This window comes from Rutidosis leptorrhynchoides, chromosome 3 (assembly GCF_046630445.1).
Source record: "Rutidosis leptorrhynchoides isolate AG116_Rl617_1_P2 chromosome 3, CSIRO_AGI_Rlap_v1, whole genome shotgun sequence".
In the NCBI taxonomy this organism is placed as follows: domain Eukaryota; kingdom Viridiplantae; phylum Streptophyta; class Magnoliopsida; order Asterales; family Asteraceae; genus Rutidosis; species Rutidosis leptorrhynchoides.
Window position 1 is genome coordinate 415,444,518 of NC_092335.1, and position 23,804 is coordinate 415,468,321.

Sequence of the window (23,804 nt, forward strand, 5' to 3'; positions counted from 1 at the left end):
TTATATTTATTGAATGAGATAATGATTAGTATATTGTAGATATTAATTAATATAAGTTAAGATAGTAATTATAGCTTGAATAATAATGCGCATATAATTATAAAACTATTAATAGTTATGTAATGCTAATAGTAACTATATATATAATTAACTTAGTTATATAATAAAGTTTATACACCCATAATATGTGAAGGTTATAATCAAGATAACGTGTACTATATATGGACCTTACCGCTACATATGGCCTACGGTGGTCCTTGTTGCCTTATGGGAACCGCTTGTGGATTTCGAATGCCATGACATAGATTCTGGTCAAGAATCTTGGGCACCCGGTAACAACTGATCATTCAAGTGACTTGTATGATAGCAACGAGATTTGAGATAGTTGTACAACGTCTTGTTAAAGATTATAAATCGAACTTTCTATAATTGGAAAGTTACTAAAATTGGAAACTTTCCATAGATAGTAACCTTTCCGAAAATGGAATTTCTTTTAGAAAACCATTATCATTAGTATAGTTACTATACTTATGTCTATTAGACAAAATCTTATCGTACATTCCATCTCTAGGTTGATATCTCGGTCCCTTACTTGCTTTACTTTTCTTTCTTGCGTGGAATACTTCAACAACTATTTAAGGTGAAATTCATAGCCCCGCTTTTACATTTTTATGTTTTTACATTGGGGTGAGACACATGCTTTATTTTAAATGCTTTAACATGTTAGACATAAGTACAAACTTATTATGTGACCAACATGAGTATTTTTATTGTGTTCATTTGAAACATACAAATCCTTGCTTTGTAATATCATAAATTGCTAGATGAATTAAAGTGACAAACAGAATTATTATAGATAGCGCTATTGGGAGTAACGTCCCGCACTGTTGACCTCAGGTCAATTGGTGGTATAATAATGATCTCGACATTTACATATGTATTGTCTCGAGGTACAATCGTTTAGTTTGATATTATACGCTCATGGCATACTTTTGATATACATGATATATCGACTTTTATTAAATCTTGTGGTCTAACGAACTTACTCAAAATTAAACCTATGTTATTCACTCAACCTCGTGTTGACTTTTTAAGCATGTTTTTCTCAGGTAATTAGATGCCTTCGATATGCTGCTTTGATGAAGATTGCTTACTATGCTTGGAGTCTTCATGCATTACTTATCATTTCATTTAAAAACATTTAATTCTTTGTTCATTAAATAAAATGTAATGACTATTTATCTTCTGCTTTAAAACTCAATAAAAGTTATATAAAACGTCTCATATAGAGTCGTTCTCGTTATACAATTGCTTGATTTGATATAAATAGTCACAAATACCCCCGGCCCTATTTGGGGGTGTGATAGATTGGTATCAGAGCAGGGTGGTTATAGAGAACCAGAATTGCATTTTATGTGTGCCTTATGTGTTAGCTAGGGTGTCTTAGCAATCTTTAGGACTATAGCCTTTCCTGCTTTAGTTTTAATTGCCTATTCTTTATTATCTTGCTATATGTTATCCATACTTTTACTTCTTGCCTTACGTCTTCCTTAGAACGCTAACCTTATTGTGTTTCGAAGAAACATGGTTCACGGCGAATCAAGCAATGCAATTCCAAACGTCACCTTGACATCTCCCCAATTCCAACAACTGCTGGTTGCGGCAAAAAGCAATGGCAACAATAGCGCAACGCGAAACCTTCCGACTATTTATTCATATCAGAATTTCATGAACTACCAGCTCCCTACATACAAGGGTATTGAAAGACCTGAGTTTGGGAACATGGAAATAGTGGATGCTGGTCTCATAAACTACACCAACTAATTCCAAGAATTTTCTTTCATGAATCCTCACATGACTACTCCCGAGTATCTAGGGATCTAACACTACATCAATGGGTTACCTGATGGACTCCGAAGGGGCATCACCGTATTAAACCCAAGGACCATACAAGAAGCCATTTGTATGGCAAACCAGCTAATTAACAAACCTAGGAGGAAAGGAGATGCTAAAAGAAAGTGGGAAGAGATAGAGTAAAAAGACTCTAAGGGTGAACCCGACAAACGCTATAAAGGAACCCTTCCTTGTTGCCAAAGGTGTGAGAAACATCACCTTGGGAAATATAACGCTATGTGCTCCAAATGTAAGAAAATGGGTCACATAGTCAAAAATTGTAGAGTTACGATTCCCTCAACTCAAACTTCTGCAACCAAAGCTAATGCAACCATTCCTACTTGCAATATATGTGGAGGAGTAGGCCACCACAAGCATTAATACCCGAATGGGAAAAAGGATCAACACAAACCCTCCATTTCAAAGAAGGACTGATAATCCTCAGAATTTTCGTTTCGTCCATTATGTCTATTTCATTTATGTAAAGGCATTGCCTACCGTACTACTCATTTCCTTTGTGTAATAAGGATGATTTGTCCATTCATTGTTAATAACAAGTTAAGTGGTTATATATCTTGACTTATCTTACCTTAGCCATATGTGTGTGATTATGTGATTATTATTACAAATTATATTTATTGCACCATAACTCTTCAACTAATACTGTAATTATGTATTGAAGAACAATGACAGGAGGACGATAACCAAATGACAACACCAACACTCCTAACGTTACTCTCACAAATAAACAATTTCAACAACTCCTTACTACCGCTCAAGGTAACATCAATAATCAAAACAACAATAACGGAAACCGAAACCCTCCAAACTCATGCTCACATAAAGAATTTATGAGTTGTGAGCCACCAAGCTATAAAGGAACCAAAGGACCAACTAAACTAAACCACTGGTTTGAAAAGATGGAATCTATGTTTTGACCGTGTAACTACGGTGAAGATGAAAAGGTCAAGTATGCTACTGGAACTCTATCTGGTGGAGATTTAACTTGGTGGACTGCATATGCTGGTACAGTTGGATGGACTGCTGCTCTAGCCATACCCTGGGAAACATTAAAAACCATGCTGGCTGGCAAGTATTGTCCCAGAAATCAAGTCCAAAAATTTGAAGTCGAATTTTGGGAGTTAAGAATGAAAAATCTTGAAGTTGAGGAATACAACAATCGATTTCTCGAGCTAGCTACCCTATGCCCTAGTATGGTTACTCCTGATAGCAAGAAGATTGAAAAGTATATCATCGGTCTTCTTCCTTAGATTTAGGGGAATGTTATATCTGCTGGTAAAGAAACCATTGAGGCTACGATGTTGATGACTCAAAATCTGGTTATATCTGCGAGAAGAAATGTCAAGGAAAAACAAACCGAAGTAAAGGCTATTGATAACAAAAGAAAGTTTGAGCCTACTCAAGGTTCAGGTCAGAATTTAAATAAGAAAGTTGATGATACTACAACAGGTGGTTATGCTGGTAAACTTCCCTACTGCTCAAGATGTGAAAAACATCACAATGGGAAGTGTAATATTCAATGTGGAAACTGTAAAAAGATGGGTCATCTGAGTAAAAATTTTAGACTTTCTGCTGCTACAACATATACTCCTTCAACTAAAGACAAGCCCTTTATTCCTACTTGCTATTCTTGTGGTGAAATAGAACAAAAAAAACCCAATTGTCCTAAGAAGGAGGATATCACTAAGAATGCAGATGCTGGCAAGGCTAAGGGCCGAGCATTTGTCATGACTGCTAAAGAAGCTAGGGACGACGAGGACGTCATCACTGGTACGTTTCTTGTCAACAACTGCTATGCTTCTGTTTTATTCGATACTGGTGCTGATAGAAGTTATGTGTCTACTGAATTTTGTGCCTTATTTAACGAGAAACCCCAAACCTTAGACACAAATATCTTGTAGAAATGGCCAACGGTAAATTTGTAAAAGTTGACCGGATCTATAAGGAATGTAATCTGACTCTAGCCAATAAACCCTTCAAGGTTGACTTATTGCCTGTTGAACTAGGAAGCTTTGATATAGTCTTAGGGATGGATTGGTTATCCCCGATGAAAGTGGGTATCCAGTGTTTTGATAAGACAATTAATATTCCTCTCGAAAATAATAAAATTCTTGTTATCCAAGGAGACAAGAGTGGTTCCAAACTTAATCTTATCTCATGCATCAAAACCTGAAATTACATTATGAAAGGATGTCAAGCCATTTTGGCTCACATAAAGGAAGTCAAGCCAGATGAACGGCATCTTGAAGACGTTCCTATTGTTAAAGACTTTCCTGAAGTCTTTCATGATGAACTCCCTGGTCTTCCACCACAAAGACAAGTCGAGTTTCAAATCGATTTGATCCCCGGTGCTGCACCTATTGTAAAGGCACCATACCGGCTAGCTCCATCAGAAATGAAAGAGCTATCTATGCAACTACAAAAGCTTCTAGAGAAAGGATTCATTTGTCCTAGCTCGTCACCGTGGGGAGCACCTATAATGTTCGTTAAAAAGAAAGATGGTTCAATGAGGATGTGTATCGACTACCATAAACTAAACAAGTTGACCGTCAAGAATCGTTATCCTCTCCCTAGAATCGATGACATGTTTGATCAGTTACAAGGATCAAGCATCTATTCCAAGATCGACCTGAGATCTGGATATCATCAACTTAAAGTTAAGCAATCCGATGTTTCCAAGACTGCCTTCCGGACTCGTTACGGACATTACGAATTTTTGGTAATGCCCTTTGGATTAACTAACGCTCCTGCTGTATTCATGGATCTCGTAAACCGTGTATGCAAGCCTTATCTCGATAAGTTTGTGATTGTTTTCATCGACGATATTCTCATCTACTCTAAGAGTGAGAAAGAACATGAACAACACCTCCGACAAATTCTGGAATTATTAAAGAAAGAACAGTTGTATGCTAAATTCTTCAAGTGTGATTTTTGGTTGAAGACTGTTCAGTTTTTGGGACATGTAGTTGACAGTGATGGAATACATGTCAACCCCGTGAAGATCACGGCTATTCAAAACTGGGAAACACCTAAGAACACGAAGCACATTCGCCAGTTCCTAGGACTTGCCAGTTATTATCGGAAATTTATCAGAGATTTCTCCATTCTAGCCAAACCACTCACCAAGTTGACTCATAAGGATAAAAAGTTTGAGTGGTCTAGTGAACAGGAATCTGCGTTCCAGAACCTGAAAGAAAAGTTGACTACTGCTCCAATCTTATCACTACCCGACGGAACTGAAGACTTCGTAGTCTATTGTGATGCTTCAAACCAAGGTTTTGGGTGTGTGTTAATGCAACGCCAGAAAGTCATTGCATATGCATCCAGACAATTAAAGAAGCATGAGAAGAACTACACTACTCACAACTTGGAACTAGGAGCTGTAGTATTCGCATTAAAGATGTGGCGACACTATCTTTATGGAATCAAATTCACCATATTCACCAATCATAAGAGTCTCCAGCACATCTTTGATCAAAAGCAACTGAACATGAGACAAAGAAGTTGGGTCGAGTTACTAAATGACTATAACTGTGAACTCAAGTACCATCCTGGTAAGGCAAATGTTGTTGCTGATGCACTCAGTCAAAAGGATCGAGTCTGAAAGGACCCGTCCTAATCCATCCGGACGAAGTCCATATCGATTATAAACAAATCACAACAGTTGACTACATCGCGAGGTACTTGACCTCTATATGATACATTTTACAAACATTGCATTCGTTTTTGAAAAGACAATATTTCATTACATAGAAAGTGGACGGCATGCATACTATTTTATAATATCTAACTATAATTGACTTAATAATAATCTTGATGAACTCAACGACTCGAATGCACGTCTTTTGAAATATGTCATAAATGACTCCAAGTAATATCTTTAAAATGAGCAATTGCACAGCGGAAGATTTCTTTCACACCTGAGAATAAACATGCTTTCAAGTGTCAACCAAAAGGTTGGTGAGTTCATTAGTTTAACATAAATAATCATTTCATAATTTTAATAGACCACAAGATTTTATATTTCCATTTCTCATAAACAAACGTCTCATGCATAGAGACAAAAATATCATTCATATGGATTGAACACCTGATAATCGACATTCACAATATGCATATAAGAATATCCCCATCATTCCGGGATCCTCCTTCGGACATGATATAAATTTCGAAGTACTAAAGCATCCGGTACTTTGGATGGGGCTTGTTGGGCCCGATAGATCTATCTTTAGGATTCGCGTCAATTAGGGTGTCTGTTCCCTAATTCTTAGATTACCAGACTATAAAGGGGCATATTCAGTTTAATAATCCAACCATAGAATGTAGTTTCATTTACTCGTGTCTATTTCGTAAAACAGTTATAAAAGCAGCGCATGTATTCTCAGTCCCAAAAATGTAAAGAGTAAAAGGGAATCAAATAAACTCACGCATATAAATATTGTAAAACAGTTAATAAGGCATTTGCATGTATTCTCAGCCCAAAAATGTAAAGAGTAAAAGGGGATCAATGAAACTCACCTAATGTATTTTGTAGTAAAAATACATAGAACGACATTGAACAAGTATATGGTTGGCCTCGAATTCACGAACCTATTAATCAATCATGTATATTAATACACGTAATGGTAATCGAACAAATATTTATATTAATAGTGATTTTATTCGTTATTTTATATCATGTGTTTTATTAATAACTTAATTAGATATATTTATCTTTATATAGAAAATTAACATTTATTACAAAAGTAGTAATATGGTTAGGTTTTATGTCACAAATATATTTTTATATAGAAAATCTACATTTGATATATTAATAGTACTAATAATAATAAGGATAAAAATAATACTAATTATGATAAAAGTTATGGAAATCCTAATAATAATAATAATAATGATAATTTCAATATTAATGATAAAGATAGTACTAATAATAATAATGATTGTAATGTCAATACTAATAACGTTTAATGATGATACTAATTATAATGATAATAAATTTAATAATAATACTAATACTATCATTTGATAATAATAATAATAGTTATAAGTTAGCATTGAAAATAATAATTTTAGTAACCTTAATAATAATAATAATAATAATAATAATAATAATAATAATAATAATAATAATAATAATAATAAAAGTAATTGTGTATACCCTTAAAACTTTGTCTAAAAAGAATGCTCCAGACGAGACTCGAACCCGCGACCTCTAGTTAACCCAACGCACACCCAACTAAACCAACTAGGCTGTCTTGCTTTCTTATAATATAATGTAACTAGAACTTTATAACCCCTTTAATTTGAATGGCTCACAGCATAGCTACGGCCCAATCATAAAAACATAAACCGAATTTCGATCCAACAAACAAGTTTTCGGCCCAACTAGGATTATCAAGCTTAATGGATCTATAGGCCCATTGTGTGGTGTATTTGTGTTTAAACTAAAACCCATAAATGAACTTAGGAAGTAATCACAATTCAGCCGTCGTCGTCATCTTTTAAATTATCATCATATTTCTTCATTTTTAACATCAACATGTCCCACCATTTTTGTTATCATAATCCTTATTATTAACATAACCATCGCAATATCATTCTCATTATCATTCTTTGTGAATCACCGCGTACATCATCATTATCATTCATCGTCATCCTCCATTATTTCTTCATCATCGACTTCACCGTGTAAACAGTACCAGAACCAACACTATAGCAGTAGCAGGAAACGAAGGTGGTGGTGTGGGTGTGATCTCAGTCGATTGAAACAGAAAACAGTGGCGACAGTAGCTGGTTTTCAAACAGAAACATTCAGCTACAGTAGCAGCAATACAGCGACAGCAGCAACAGAAAGAAGTGTTTAGTGGTTTGGGTGTTTGAACGAAAAAGAAACAGAAATAAACTGTAGCAGCAGGTTTGCAGGTGATTTGTGATTGTAGGGGCGGTTTACAACTGGTTTAAACAAAAGAAAACAAAACGCAGCCATCGTTTATCATACTCGTTACATAATCATTGTTATTACTATTTATCATCTTCTTGGCGTAATATCTTCCAATCGTCATTATCATATATCATAGCAACCGTAGTAGTAATAAACGATTAACATAGCAGTAGGTGGTCTGAGGGGGTGGTTCATGGTTTGATTGCAAAACAGATAGACAACTCACGGTGGTGATGATTTCGATCATAACCGGATTTAGTAGATGGTGATTCACGATTATGATTTTTTTTTTTTTTTTTGGAGTTTAGATCGAAGGTGGATTAAATGGTGGTTCACGTAGGGAGATGAGGTGATGGAATTCGGTTATTTGAGTGGTTGTTGATGGCGTCTTACGAAGAAAGATGGAGAGAGGAAGAAGAGAGATAGAGGTGGAATCTTGATGACGGTGGTGACTGGTGATTGAGCTGTGGTGGTCATAGGGTGGTGCAGGGTGGTTTGCGACCGGTGATGGTGAGGATAGTTGTTCTCTGGTGTTGATGGAGATCGGGTTCTATATATGTGTATATAAAAGAATTATTATATATATGTATATAAAAGAAGATGATGTTTGTGTAAGTTGTATGTAAGAGTATATATATATTAAGATATGTCAAAGCACACACAGTAGATCTTAATTTATGAAATTGAAAAAGGTACGTTTGTGGTTATTGTTGGCCAGGAGAATCAATTAGATATAATAGAGATGGTGGAGTGGGTGAGATTGATTAGGATAGGAAATAGAAAAATTATTCATAAAACTTATGTAAAGTAATAATAATAATATAATAATCATTCTCAATCTCAAATGTGCAAATAAGTATTCGGATGACACAGTAGCGCAGCCAGTGAGTTGGAGCTTCCTACCGATAGTCGAATAGTATTTCGTACCCCGTTGATAACTAATGGCGAATAAAAGTGTTCAGAAAAATATCATATTTTTAAATTAACTATATTTATTTATTTTAGTCATTATGATATAAAATTTGAGCATTAACTATTAAATAAAAATTACATTAATTATTCACTCCCAATCCCAAGTAAAATATGAAAAGTTTTTAAAATTCAACCAATAGTTCCTAAATATATTTTTAATAAGCCTATAATTTATTTAACTCATTTTCGAATCACCGTTTATTTTAAAATCGCATAAGTTTAATTTTAACTTACTTATTATCTATCGAATAATAATTGAGCGTTATTGTTGCTTACAAAAATAAATTCAAAACTATATATATATATTCATTATACATGATTTACATATATAGTTATATTTTAAATTATAGTTATTAAATATTATTTTATTTTACATTATTAATTCTAACTATTACGTCATATAATATTTTAATTCATATTTTAAATTTATATATTTTAAATATATACGTATCTATTTACAAATAGTGGTTCGTGAATCGTTCGGGAGTAGTCAAAGGTCAAATGATATAATGAATATAGTTTACAACTTTGTTACCCAACATTACTAACTTTGCTTATCATGTCGAAATCATATACGAATAAAGTTTAAATTTGGTCGGAAATTTCCGGGTCATCACAGTACCTACCCGTTAAAGAAATTTCGTCCCGAAATTTGATTGGGATGGTCATGGCTGACATTAAGTATGTTTTCATGACACATACGAGCTAGAATTTACAGTTTTTATCATCATTGAATAATATAGACAAAACAACTCGATTATGTGAAGAGTACGAATGAAACTATTGCAAAAGAGTGAAATGAATAAATGCAGGTTCGTCTTCACTGGTGACGTAGTCACGGTTGATTTCCGGAAATCAAAGAATTTAGAGGAAATCTTCTTAATAAGATTTGGTTCTTCGATAATTAAGGAAATTAGTATCATCTTTGGTTAAATGCGATAATCTATCTCGATTGCCCTGTCGGATATTTTGCTATAAATCCACTCCCTTCGTTTCCTTATTTCCATACTTCCTAAGATTGTAGAAATGCTAAATCTAGTACTGATCATTGTCCTTCTTCTGACAATTGCTTCTGTCTTCCCCCTTTTTCATCTACCACCGGAAGAATCTGTTAACTTCTACTATTACTTTGGGGTTATACTATTATTAATTCTACCGTGTCTTTATATTGCTATTCGTATTAATATCCACGGTTTGTAACCTTCGGTTTGTTATTGGGCATTATATTTTCTCTTATATTTTGGATCTCTTTTCCTTTTTATTGTCTTTTCGACCTCTAGTAAAGCGAGTAACGGTCCAGAATTCGTAAGTATGGAGTTTCAAATGAACTTAATGTTCTAAACAAGAAAGAACGTAATAGCATGATTTGATTTGTCAAATTACCTAAGTCACTGAGAATAGAACTATCAAGAACATACTTTCTTGATATGTTCAGAAGTTAAGCAGAATGAGTTATGTAACATGGCACGTGATGACGTTAGGGTCTGTAAATCATCACGTCCCATAAGAAACTCAGCATGACTTACTGTAATATAATCACGTTGATCAAGTGTCATTATATTATACTAACTCATGCATCAATTTCCAACACTACTCCAGAAGTTATTCATAATTTAAACTCAAATTTTAAAGAAATTTAGAAATTAAAATGGTTTCCTTTATGATGTAATACGGATAGCACGAAGAGATAACTAATTTCGGACAAGAAGAGTTATGAAAATATCCTCGGAAATATCGAAGATATTTATGATGATATTTTGGGATTTCTAAGTTCGATGATTGATGAAGAAAGATTTTACGCAAGATTTTAACATGAGTACGGAGCAAGATATTCGTTGAAGGTTTCATCGGATCCAGAATTACCTAGATTCTTTGAATATATGGTATGGTCCGGGTATTTGGCCTTGGTCTCCTTCATGGTTTGCTCAATCTGTTTTTCAGTAACAAATTTTCTATTGAGCGTTCCCAACACTCTCTTCTTTATCATTAAACTTTTGACCGTTTAGACCATCTACAATTTTTCTGTTTCCTCTGCATTTAATGTTACGATATCTGAATCATCGGTTATCATTTCGAAGTGGTTTCAAGAGAATTGTGTTTTTAGATGATTAAACGCTGATGGTAATATGGTGGAATATAAAAGATTTCCCGGTAACAATAGAAGAGCACGCATATATATCAAGGTTAAAATAAGGTTGTTTCGAATGAAAAGTCGAAGTTGACTTGCTGGAGTTGTGACAAAATTGGCTAATTTGGAAAGAAATTGCAAAGTTATTTTCGGTGATAACAATGCCACAGGAGCTAGCATAGATACGTGTTAAACGTTTATACAGGTTTCCGAGAATTTTTCAGATGTATAACTATGTGCATCAATCTTTTCTTCCGTAGATGAAGTACGGTTGGTTCATCCTCTCGATTGAGGTGTTTTCAAGAATCATGAAAGGTTTGAACGCATATTGTAATCATCAAGATACAAATGAGGTTTAAAATGAAATCAAGTGGCAAACTTGAAGAATTGTTTAGTTTCATATATTATAGTCAATATTTTAATTCATTTTAATTGTTCAATGTTATTAGTCCCCAGTCGATAGTCCACAGTTGACAGTCCAATAATTCATATATAGTTTAATATATAATATTCGAATTAATTAATACGTATCGTGACCCGTGTACATGTCTCAGACTCGATCACAACTCAAAGTATATATATTATTATAGAATCAACCTCAACCCTGTATAGAGAACTCGATCATTACTGCATATAGAGTGTCTATGGTGATTCCAAATAATATATATAGATGTGTCGATATGATATGTCAAAACCTTGTATACGTGTCCCGATATTTAAAGTGCGTAAAATAAATAACAGAAATTAAATGACGATAAATAAAGTGCGTAATGTAAATAACAGAAATTAAATGACGATAAATAAAATTGCGAGAATGTAAATTGCGATAAATAAACTGCGATAAATAAATTGCGATAATTAAATGGTAATACGGAATTAACAGTTAGCTAGGAACAGTTAGCTAGGATTTTGTTAGCGTGGATTCTTAATAGAATTTCATATTGTTAATTAATCAGTTTCTAATCAATTTTTATTGTGTCCATTATTTCTTCATTATGCCACTTGTTGGATTCTGATAGGTCAAAATCCAAATATGTAATTGGATGAATATGGTTATTCTGTGGTGAACGGATTTGTATATCGGTGGATGTAAGTAGGATGGTATATGACTGTTGAAACAGATTCGAAGAACGTACAATGTAACTTATTAATGTGAAATTTAAATATTCCTCAGGTATTACCTACCCGTTAAAATATTTTCACCATTAACAGTTTGTACAAGAGAATTTTTAATTACAATCTTTATGAAAACATATATACATATATATTTTCTTCAGATGTATTCATGGATTTAATGAGTTAATATAATATTAATCTCATTTGATTTACCGTTAGAATTAGAATATATAATCTCTGAAATATTGAAGATTACATAATCCTCATGTCGAATGAAGATAAATGATGTAGAACGATTTGCAGATTGATGATTATGCTCGAGGTACATAATTAGATGTTGAGGTGTATGATGTGAACTTGAGTTGTTGGTGGTACTGGTATTGATGTTGGTGCTGGTGATGTTGCTGAAGCTGGTACATTTTACACCATATTCTCCAAATTTATTACTAGAGCGCGAAGTTCATTGACTTCTTGTATTACTCCGGGATGATTGTCGGTCGGAACGAGCGGATGAATAAGGTTTAGAATCTGGGTTATGATATAGTCGTGGCGAGATATTCGAGAAATGAGGGTGAAAATGGTGTTACGAACAGGTTCGCCGATAATTGCTTCAGGTTCTTCGCCAAAAGGTGAATTCGGTTAGTGGAAGGGATCGCCTTCTGCGCGTCTCCATTGATTAAGTCGACTACGAATCCATCAGATGAATTGAGGATGACTGATTTGTTTGATTCATTCCGCTGACGTTGCTTCCGGAGCTTAGATGACTATCCATTCGGAATAACTGTCGGGATAACTATCGGATTAGCTGTCAGAATCCAAGGGACTCGAACTAGTTGAAGGATTCATCTCGTACGATCAGATGAAGGATTTTCGATAAGAAATAGATTATAGGATGTAGATTAGTATCCTGCAATACATAATCTACATATGCATATGTAATACTAAAATCTCATAAGTTACGGAGGAATCTACAGAAAATGTCAGGTAAAGATAACAATAACAGATACGCTAAGATATGAATTAGCAGATACGCTAAGATATGAATTTTGTCTATACACTATTCATGCAGTCAATGCAATAAGATGTGTCTAGACTAAGAATAATAAGAGGTAATTTACTAAGGATGATAAACAAATGATTTCTGACAAAAATGATAAGCAAAACTTTTTGACATGCAGACACGGTCAGAGTCCAGACTCACTAATGCATCCTAAAGACTTATCAGTTAGACACACTAATGCAGACCTGGTTCGCTAAGACCACTGCTTTGATACCAACTGAAAGGACCCGTCCTAATCCATCCGGACGAAGTCCATATCGATTATAAACGAATCACAACAGTTGACTACATCGCTAGGTACTTGACCTCTATATGATACATTTTACAAACATTGCATTCATTTTTGAAAAGACAATATTTCATTACATCGAAAGTGGACGGCATGCATACTATTTTATAATATCTAACTATAATTGACTTAATAATAATCTTGATGAACTCAACGACTCGAATGCACGTCTTTTGAAATATTTCATAAATGACTCCAAGTAATATCTTTAAAATGAGCAATTGCACAGCGGAAGATTTCTTTCACACCTGAGAATAAACATGCTTTCAAGTGTCAACCAAAAGGTTGGTGAGTTCATTAGTTTAACATAAATAATCATTTCATAATTTTAATAGACCACAAGATTTTATATTTCCATTTCTCATAAACAAACGTCTCATGCATAGAGACAAAAATATCATTCATATGGATTGAACACCTGATAATCGACATTCACAATATGCATATAAGAATATCCCCATCATTCCTGGATCCTCCTTCGGACATGATATAAATTTCGAAGTACTAAAGCATCCGGTACTTTGGATGGGGCTTGTTGGGCCCGATAGATCTATCTTTAGGATTCGCGTCAATTAGGATGTCTGTTCCCTAATTCTTAGATTACCAGACTATAAAGGGGCATATTCAGTTTAATAATCCAACCATAGAATGTAGTTTCATTTACTCGTGTCTATTTCGTAAAACAGTTATAAAAGCAGCGCATGTATTCTCAGTCCCAAAAATGTAAAGAGTAAAAGGGAATCAAATAAACTCACGCATATAAATATTGTAAAACAGTTAATAAGGCATTTGCATGTATTCTCAGCCCAAAAATGTAAAGAGTAAAAGGGGATCAATGAAACTCACCTAATGTATTTTGTAGTAAAAATACATAGAACGACATTGAACAAGTATATGGTTGGCCTCGGATTCACGAACCTATTAATCAATCATGTATATTAATACACGTAATGGTAATCGAACAAATATTTATATTAATAGTGATTTTATTCGTTATTTTATATCATGTGTTTTATTAATAACTTAATTAGATATATTTATCTTTATATAGAAAATTAACATTTATTACAAAAGTAGTAATATGGTTAGGTTTTATGTCACAAATATATTTTTATATAGAAAATCTACATTTGATATATTAATAGTACTAATAATAATAAGGATAAAAATAATACTAATTATGATAAAAGTTATGGAAATCCTAATAATAATAATAATAATGATAATTTCAATATTAATGATAAAGATAGTACTAATAATAATAATGATTGTAATGTCAATACTAATAACGTTTAATGATGATACTAATTATAATGATAATAAATTTAATAATAATACTAATACTATCATTTGATAATAATAATAATAGTTATAAGTTAGCATTGAAAATAATAATTTTAGTAACCTTAATAATAATAATAATAATAATAATAATAATAATAATAATAATAATAATAATAATAATAATAATAATAATAATAATAATAAAAGTAATTGTGTATACCCTTAAAACTTTGTCTAAAAAGAATGCTCCAGACGAGACTCGAACCCGCGACCTCTAGTTAACCCAACGCACACCCAACTAAACCAACTAGGCTGTCTTGCTTTCTTATAATATAATGTAACTAGAACTTTATAACCCCTTTAATTTGAATGGCTCACAGCATAGCTACGGCCCAATCATAAAAACATAAACCGAATTTCGATCCAACAAACAAGTTTTCGGCCCAACTAGGATTATCAAGCTTAATGGATCTATAGGCCCATTGTGTGGTGTATTTGTGTTTAAACTAAAACCCGTAAATGAACTTAGGAAGTAATCACAATTCAGCCGTCGTCATCATCTTTTAAATTATCATCATATTTCTTCATTTTTAACATCAACATGTCCCACCATTTTTGTTATCATAATCCTTATTATTAACATAACCATCGCAATATCATTCTCATTATCATTCTTTGTGAATCACCGCGTACATCATCATTATCATTCATCGTCATCCTCCATTATTTCTTCATCATCGACTTCACCGTGTAAACAGTACCAGAACCAACACTATAGCAGTAGCAGGAAACGAAGGTGGTGGTGTGGGTGTGATCTCAGTCGATTGAAACAGAAAACAGTGGCGACAGTAGCTGGTTTTCAAACAGAAACATTCAGCTACAGTAGCAGCAATACAGCGACAGCAGCAACAGAAAGAAGTGTTTAGTGGTTTGGGTGTTTGAACGAAAAAGAAACAGAAATAAACTGTAGCAGCAGGTTTGCAGGTGATTTGTGATTGTAGGGGCGGTTTACAACTGGTTTAAACAAAAGAAAACAAAACGCAGCCATCGTTTATCATACTCGTTACATAATCATTGTTATTACTATTTATCATCTTCTTGGCGTAATATCTTCCAATCGTCATTATCATATATCATAGCAACCGTAGTAGTAATAAACGATTAACATAGCAGTAGGTGGTCTGAGGGGGTGGTTCATGGTTTGATTGCAAAACAGATAGACAACTCACGGTGGTGATGATTTCGATCATAACCGGATTTAGTAGATGGTGATTCACGATTATGATTTTTTTTTTTTTTTTTTTTTGGAGTTTAGATCGAAGGTGGATTAAATGGTGGTTCACGTAGGGAGATGAGGTGATGGAATTCGGTTGTTTGAGTGGTTGTTGATGGCGTCTTACGAAGAAAGATGGAGAGAGGAAGAAGAGAGATAGAGGTGGAATCTTGATGACGGTGGTGACTGGTGATTGAGCTGTGGTGGTCATAGGGTGGTGCAGGGTGGTTTGCGACCGGTGATGGTGAGGATAGTTGTTCTCTGGTGTTGATGGAGATCGGGTTCTATATATGTGTATATAAAAGAATTATTATATATATGTATATAAAAGAAGATGATGTTTGTGTAAGTTGTATGTAAGAGTATATATATATTAAGATATGTCAAAGCACACACAGTAGATCTTAATTTATGAAATTGAAAAAGGTACGTTTGTGGTTATTGTTGGCCAGGAGAATCAATTAGATATAATAGAGATGGTGGAGTGGGTGAGATTGATTAGGATAGGAAATAGAAAAATTATTCATAAAACTTATGTAAAGTAATAATAATAATATAATAATCATTCTCAATCTCAAATGTGCAAATAAGTATTCGGATGACACAGTAGCGCAGCCAGTGAGTTGGAGCTTCCTACCGATAGTCGAATAGTATTTCGTACCCCGTTGATAACTAATGGCGAATAAAAGTGTTCAGAAAAATATCATATTTTTAAATTAACTATATTTATTTATTTTAGTCATTATGATATAAAATTTGAGCATTAACTATTAAATAAAAATTACATTAATTATTCACTCCCAATCCCAAGTAAAATATGAAAAGTTTTTAAAATTCAACCAATAGTTCCTAAATATATTTTTAATAAGCCTATAATTTATTTAACTCATTTTCGAATCACCGTTTATTTTAAAATCGCATAAGTTTAATTTTAACTTACTTATTATCTATCGAATAATAATTGAGCGTTATTGTTGCTTACAAAAATAAATTCAAAACTATATATATATATATATATTCATTATACATGATTTACATATATAGTTATATTTTAAATTATAGTTATTAAATATTATTTTATTTTACATTATTAATTCTAACTATTACGTCATATAATATTTTAATTCATATTTTAAATTTATATATTTTAAATATATACGTATCTATTTACAAATAGTGGTTCGTGAATCGTTCGGGAGTAGTCAAAGGTCAAATGATATAATGAATATAGTTTACAACTTTGTTACCCAACATTACTAACTTTGCTTATCGTGTCGAAATCATATACGAATAAAGTTTAAATTTGGTCGGAAATTTCTGGGTCATCACAGAGTCAAGCCTATCCGAGTGCGAGGTTTGAATATGATCATTCAAACAAATCTGAAAGCTAAAATTCAGAAAGCACAACTAGAAGCTATAAAGCAAGAAAATATCGGACATGAAGGACCTTCAGGATTTGAAAACCAATTACAAATCAAGGAGAACGGAACACGGTATTACAATAACCGTATCTGGGTTCCTCAATTCGGAAATCTGCAAAAGCTAGTCTTGGATGAAGCACATAAGACTAGATATTCTATTCACCCAGGCTCCAGTAAGATGTATCACGATGTGAAAGAATTCTATTGGTGGCCTAATCTAAAATCTGATATTGCAAAATATGTGAGCAAGTGTCTTACTTATTCAAAAGTTAAGGCCGAGCATCAAAAGCCGTATGGTTTACTGCAACAACCGAATATTCCGCAGTGGAAGTGGGGATGTATCGTTATGGACTTTATTACTAAATTTCCCAAGACTTCTAGTGCCAATGATACTATATGGGTCATAGTAGATCGTCTTACTAAATCTGCTCATTTCTTACCGATCAAGAAAACCAACAAGATGGAGAGATTGTCACAACTGTATATCAAAGAAATTATCTCTCGTCATGGTGTTCCTATATCAATCATATCTGATCGCGACAGTAGATTCACTTCCAGATTCTGGAAATCCTTACAAACTGCTCTTGGAACTCAACTCGACATGAGTACTACTTATCATCCGCAAACCGATAGTCAAAGTGAACGAACCATTCAAACGTTGGAAGATATGCTTCGCGCTTGTGTTATCGACTTCAGCAAAGGCTGGAATAGACATTTGCCTTTGGTTGAATTCTCTTACAATAATAGTTACCACTCAAGTATTAAGGATGCACCTTTTGAGGCCTTATACGGACGGAAATGTAGATCCCACTGTGCTGGGATGAGTAAGAGGACATACAGTTAACCGGTCCTGAAATCATACACGAGACAACTGAAAAGATAGTTCAGATTAAGAAATGAATAGAAACTGCCCGCAGCCGACAGAAGAGCTATGCTAATAAAGGTCAGAAAGATTTGGAATTCCAAGTTGGTGACAAAGTCATGTTGAAGGTATCCCCTTAGAAAGGCGTCGTTCGTTTTGGTAAACGAAGCAAACTAAGTTCGCGTTTTGTTGGACCCTTCAAGATTATTGAAAGGATCGAACCTGTGGCTTATCGATTAGAATTACCTGCTGAACTTAGCAGCGTGCACGACGTATTTCATGTCTCTAATCTTAAAAAGTGTCTCGCTGATGATACTCTCGTTATTCCTTTGGATGACATTCACATTGATGATAAAATGCACTTCATAGAGGAACCCGTAGAAGTTATGGACCGATCTGCTAAACGCTTAAAATAAAGCACCATACCTATTATTACGATCCGTTGGAATTCACGACGTGGCCCCGAGTATACCTGGGAACGTGAAGACCAAATGAAACAGAAATATCCTCATCTCTTCTCAACCGCTGATGCATCAGAGAAGTCTACCTAAAACTTCGGGATGAAGTTTTTATTAACGGGGAGGTACTATAACAACCCTCACTTTTCAACTTCTAAAATTACTGAAATGACCCTAGGGTTTACTGCTTGACTATACGTATTAATTATTTAAGGGTTGTTATATACACAATCGATTTAACATTGACCAAATAATAAACTTTTAGTCGACACTCACTCCTAATTAAAATTTATGCATTTATGTAATATTATAACTATTAATCTATAAGTAATAAATAAAAAGTGACATTTATATAAATAATAAAACAATTGGGAACTAAAAAATAAAAAAAAATACAAGTCATGAATTAGTAAAAAGAAAATAATACTTAACATGTAGTAAATGTAAAAAAATAAAAAATATAATAATAATAATAATAATAATAATAATAATAATAATAATAATAATAATAATAATAATAATAATAATAATAATAATAATAATAATAATGAGACTAAAGAATCTTAAACAATTACATCCTTATGTTGACTAAAAATAATATATATATATATATATATATATATATATATATATATATATATATATATATATATATATATATATATATATATATATATATATATATATATATATATATATATATATATATGACTAAAAGAATTATAAAATAAAATAAAATCATAATTTAGAACATCCTTATGTTGATTAACACTCTAATACTTGCACTATATAAACACCCTTAGACTCCTAGTTTCTCATTCACAAATCACACCAAAATCCCCTCTCTAAAAACTTGAAGAAGTCTTGAGGTAACTTTCCTTTTCATTTTCTTATTTATTTTTATTCATTTTATTTATTTCTTGTATTTTTTTACCCAATTGTTATTTTAAATTGTTAATAATATTCACATCAGTAGTATTTTTTTGGAAATTATTTAGAACAGTAGTACTACTTAAAAAAATAATTATGATAAGTTTTGGAATATTATTTGTAGTTAATTACTAATTAAATACTAATTAAACACGAAAATCATATAAAATTCGTAATAAAAATATACACAGTAAATAAAAATAAATAAATAACTTTTCTGGGTTCATAAACTTTGTCAAGGTCTGAGAAAATTATAAAAATTAATTTATGGGTCGAATTAATAATTATTACATAATTAAACACTATTATTATGTAAACAGGAGGTAAATAAGGAAATAATTGTAAAAATAAAGAAATATTTTTATAAATATTTTTATACAGGTTATTTAACTATAAGAATCATATAAAAATTTTAAAAAAAAATTATTTATGTTTATTTAGTATTTTATGTACAATTAAACTAGTTTTGTGATTAAATTAAGAATAGAAACAAATATAAATACAAAATTGTAATAAAATTACTTTCTTAAATTTTTCTACTGATTTTTATAATTAACTAAGACTATAAAAATTATGTATATGATTCTTAGGTATTTAATTAATTATTTAGGTATTTTATGGATTATATTGGTTTAATAACATGCTATATTACTAAGTATCTTATAAATTAAATAACTAAGATTCCTAATTATGTTGTATTTATTGTATGAGATAATCATTAGTATATTGTAGATATTAATTAATCTAAGTTAAGATAGTAATTATAGCTTGAATAATAATGTGCATATAATTATAAAACTATTAATAGTTATGTAATACTAATAGTAACTATATATATAATTAACTTAGTTATATAATAAAGTTTATACACCCATAATATGTGAAGGTTATAATCAAGATAACGTGTACTATATATGAACCTCACCGCTACATATGGCCTAGGGTGGTCCTTGTTGCCTTATGGGAACCGCTTGTGGATTTCGAATGCCATAACATAGATTCTGGTCAAGAATCCTGGGCACCCGGTAACAACTGATCATTCAAGTGACTTGTATGATAGCAACGAGATTTGAGATAGTTGTACAACGTCTTGTTAAAGATTATAACCCGAACTTTCTATAATTGGAAAGTTACTAAAAGTGGAAACTTTCCATAGATAGTAACCTTTCCGAAAATGGAATTTCTTTTAGAAAACCATTATCATTAGTATAGTTACTATACTTATGTCTATTATATAACATCTGATCGTACATTCTATCTCTAGGTTGATATCTTGGTCCCTTACTTGCTTTACTTTCCTTTCTTGCGTGGAATACTTCAACAACTATTTAAGGTGAATTTCATAGCCCCGCTTTTACATTTTTATGTTTTTACATTGGGGTGAGACGCATGCTTTATTTTAAATGCTTTAACATGCTAGACATAAGTACAAACTTATTATGCAACCAACATGAGTATTTTTATTGTGTTCATTTGAAACATACAAATCCCTGCTTTGTAATATCATTAATTGCTAGATGAATTAAAGTGGCAAACGGAATTATTATAGATAGCGCTATTGGGAGTAACGTCCCGCACTGTTGACCTCAGGTCAATTGGTGGTAAAATAATGATCTCGACATTTACATATGTATTGTCTCGGAGTACAATCGTTTAGTTTTATATTATACGCTCATGGCATACTTTTCATATACATGATATATCGACTTTTATTAAATCTTGTGGTCTAACGAACTTACTCAAAATTAAACCTATGTTATTCACACAACCTCGTGTTGACTTTTTAAGCATGTTTGTCTTAGGTAATTAGATGCCGTCAATATGCTATTTTGATGATGATTGTTTGCTACGCTTGGAGTCTTCATGCATTACTTATCATTTCATTTAAAAACATTTAATGCTTTGTTTATTCAATAAAATGTAATGACTATTTATCTTCCGCTGCAAAACTCAATAAAAGTTATATAAAACGTCTCATATAGAGTCGTTCTCGTTATATAATTGCTTGATTTGATATAATTAGTCACAAATACCCCCGAACATATTTGGGGGTGTGACAGTGCGGATGTGGTTGTTGATGGTGCTGGTGCTGATGCTGGTGGTACTGTTAGTGCCGGTGATGTTGCTGAAGCTGGTAAGTTTTGCACCATATTCTCCAAATTGATTACTCGAGCGCGAAGTTCGTTGACTTCTTCCATTATTCTGGGATGATTGTCAGTCGGAACGAGCTGATGAATAAGGTTTAGAATTGTGAATAGAATATAATCGTGACGAGCTACCCTGGAAATGAGGCTGAAAATGGTGTTTCGGATAGGTTCGCCGGTAAGTGCTTCAGGTTCTTCGCCAAGAGGTGAATTAGGTTGGTGGAAGGGATCGCCTTCTTCATGTCTCCATTGATTAAGTCGACTACGAACCCATCCCTAATTCATCCAGAATTGATGATGGCTGATTGGTTGATTCATTCCGGTGACGCTGCTTTCGGAGCTTAGGTGAACATCTATGTCAGAGTAGCTGTCGGATTCTGAAGAACTTGAACTAGTGGCGAGTTCCATTTCGTACGATTGAGTAAAGGGTTTTTCGGTATGAAATGATTTTCGGCTATCAGATGGTAGTCTAATTACATAGAATATCTATATATATATAGAACAAAAGATTTCGTAGATTATGGAGGAATTTACGGAATATGTCGGGCAAAGTTTACAGTAACAGATACGCTAAGATATGAATTAGCAGATAAGCTAAGATATGAATTTTCTCTATACACTATTCATGCAGTCAATGCAGTAAGATGTGTCTAGACTAAGAATGATAAACAAATAATTTTCAACACGAAATAATAAGTAAAACTTTTGATATGCAGACGCGGTCGAAGTCCAGACCCACTAATGCATCTAAACAACTATCAGTTAGATACACTAATGCAAGACCTGGCTCGCTAAGACGACCGCTCTGATACCAACTGAAATGCCACGTTCATATCGATTATAAACGATTCACAATAGTTGATTATATTGCGAGGTTCTGACCTCTAAATGATACATTTTACAAACATTGCATTCATTTTTAAAAGACAAACTTTCATTTCATCGAAAGTTGACAGGCATGCATACCATTTTATAATATCCAAACTATAAATGACCTAATCTGTCATTTACTTAATAATAATCTTTATTGAACTCAATAACTTGAATGCAACGTCTTTTGAAATATGCCATGAATGACTCCAAGTAATATCTTTAAAATGAGCAAACGCACAGGGGAAGATTTCTTTAATACCTGAGAATAAACATGCTTTCAATTGTCAACCAAAAGGTTGGTGAGTTCATTAGTTTATCATAATCAATCATTTCCATCATTTATATAGACCACAAGATTTCAGATATTTAATTGTACACGTAACCCGAGTACATAATAACACACGTAACCCGCGAATTAAAATTTATTCATATAGTGAACGCTTGATAACCGAACTAACAGGATGCATATAGAATATCCCCATCATTTCGGGACTGTCATCGGATATGATAATCGAAGTACTAAAGCATTCGTACCCCGAATGAGACTTGTCAAAGTCCATAGATCTATCTTTAGGATTCGCGTCAATTGGTGGCAATTATAATAAACACCAATTATTAGGCTACCAAGCTAAAAAAGGGGCATATTCTATTCGATAATCCAACCATAGAATATAGTTTCGATTACTTGTGTCTATTTCGTAAAACATTTATAGAAGCAGCGCATGTATTCTCAGTCCCAAAAATATATATTTCAAAAGCATTTAAAAAGGGAGCAAATGAAACTCACAATACTGTATTTTGTAGTAAAAATATATATGACGGCATTGGACAAGTGTAGGGTTGGCCTCAGATTCACGAACCTATATCATTTGTATATATATTAATACACATAATCGTAATCGAATAAGTTTATATTTAAAATTTATTAATTATATTATTCTTATATTAATAATATATATATGTCTCATATATTCTTTTTGTATATAAAAATATTAAATTTGGTTATATTATATGTATTACATATAGTTTTATATATCTAATAATTATTTTAATAGTAATGATACTAGTAATAATAATATGATAATAATAATGATAATACTAATTATTATTATTGGTAGTGTTAGTAATAATATTGATGA

The 23,804-nt window shown here is 32.6% G+C and overlaps 1 protein-coding gene across 1 annotated transcript; it reads left to right on the forward strand.

Moving 5' to 3' along the window:
* The first annotated feature begins 1,584 nt into the window (after positions 1 to 1,584).
* On the forward strand, positions 1,585 to 3,164 carry LOC139901414 (uncharacterized). Its single transcript, XM_071884132.1, has 2 exons — positions 1,585 to 1,801; positions 2,851 to 3,164. Exons 1-2 carry the CDS (start codon positions 1,585 to 1,587, stop codon positions 3,162 to 3,164), a joined length of 531 nt encoding a protein of 176 aa, XP_071740233.1.
* Positions 3,165 to 23,804: the final 20,640 nt, after the last annotated feature.

Bases quoted from the DNA above. Each gene is read 5' to 3' on its own strand.
- LOC139901414 (XM_071884132.1), top strand. From the start codon at position 1,585: ATGGTTCACGGCGAATCAAGCAATGCAATTCCAAACGTCACCTTGACA. The intron at 1,802-2,850 runs GTCTCATAAACT...ACTACGGTGAAG, and splicing joins CATGGAAATAGTGGATGCTG to ATGAAAAGGTCAAGTATGCT.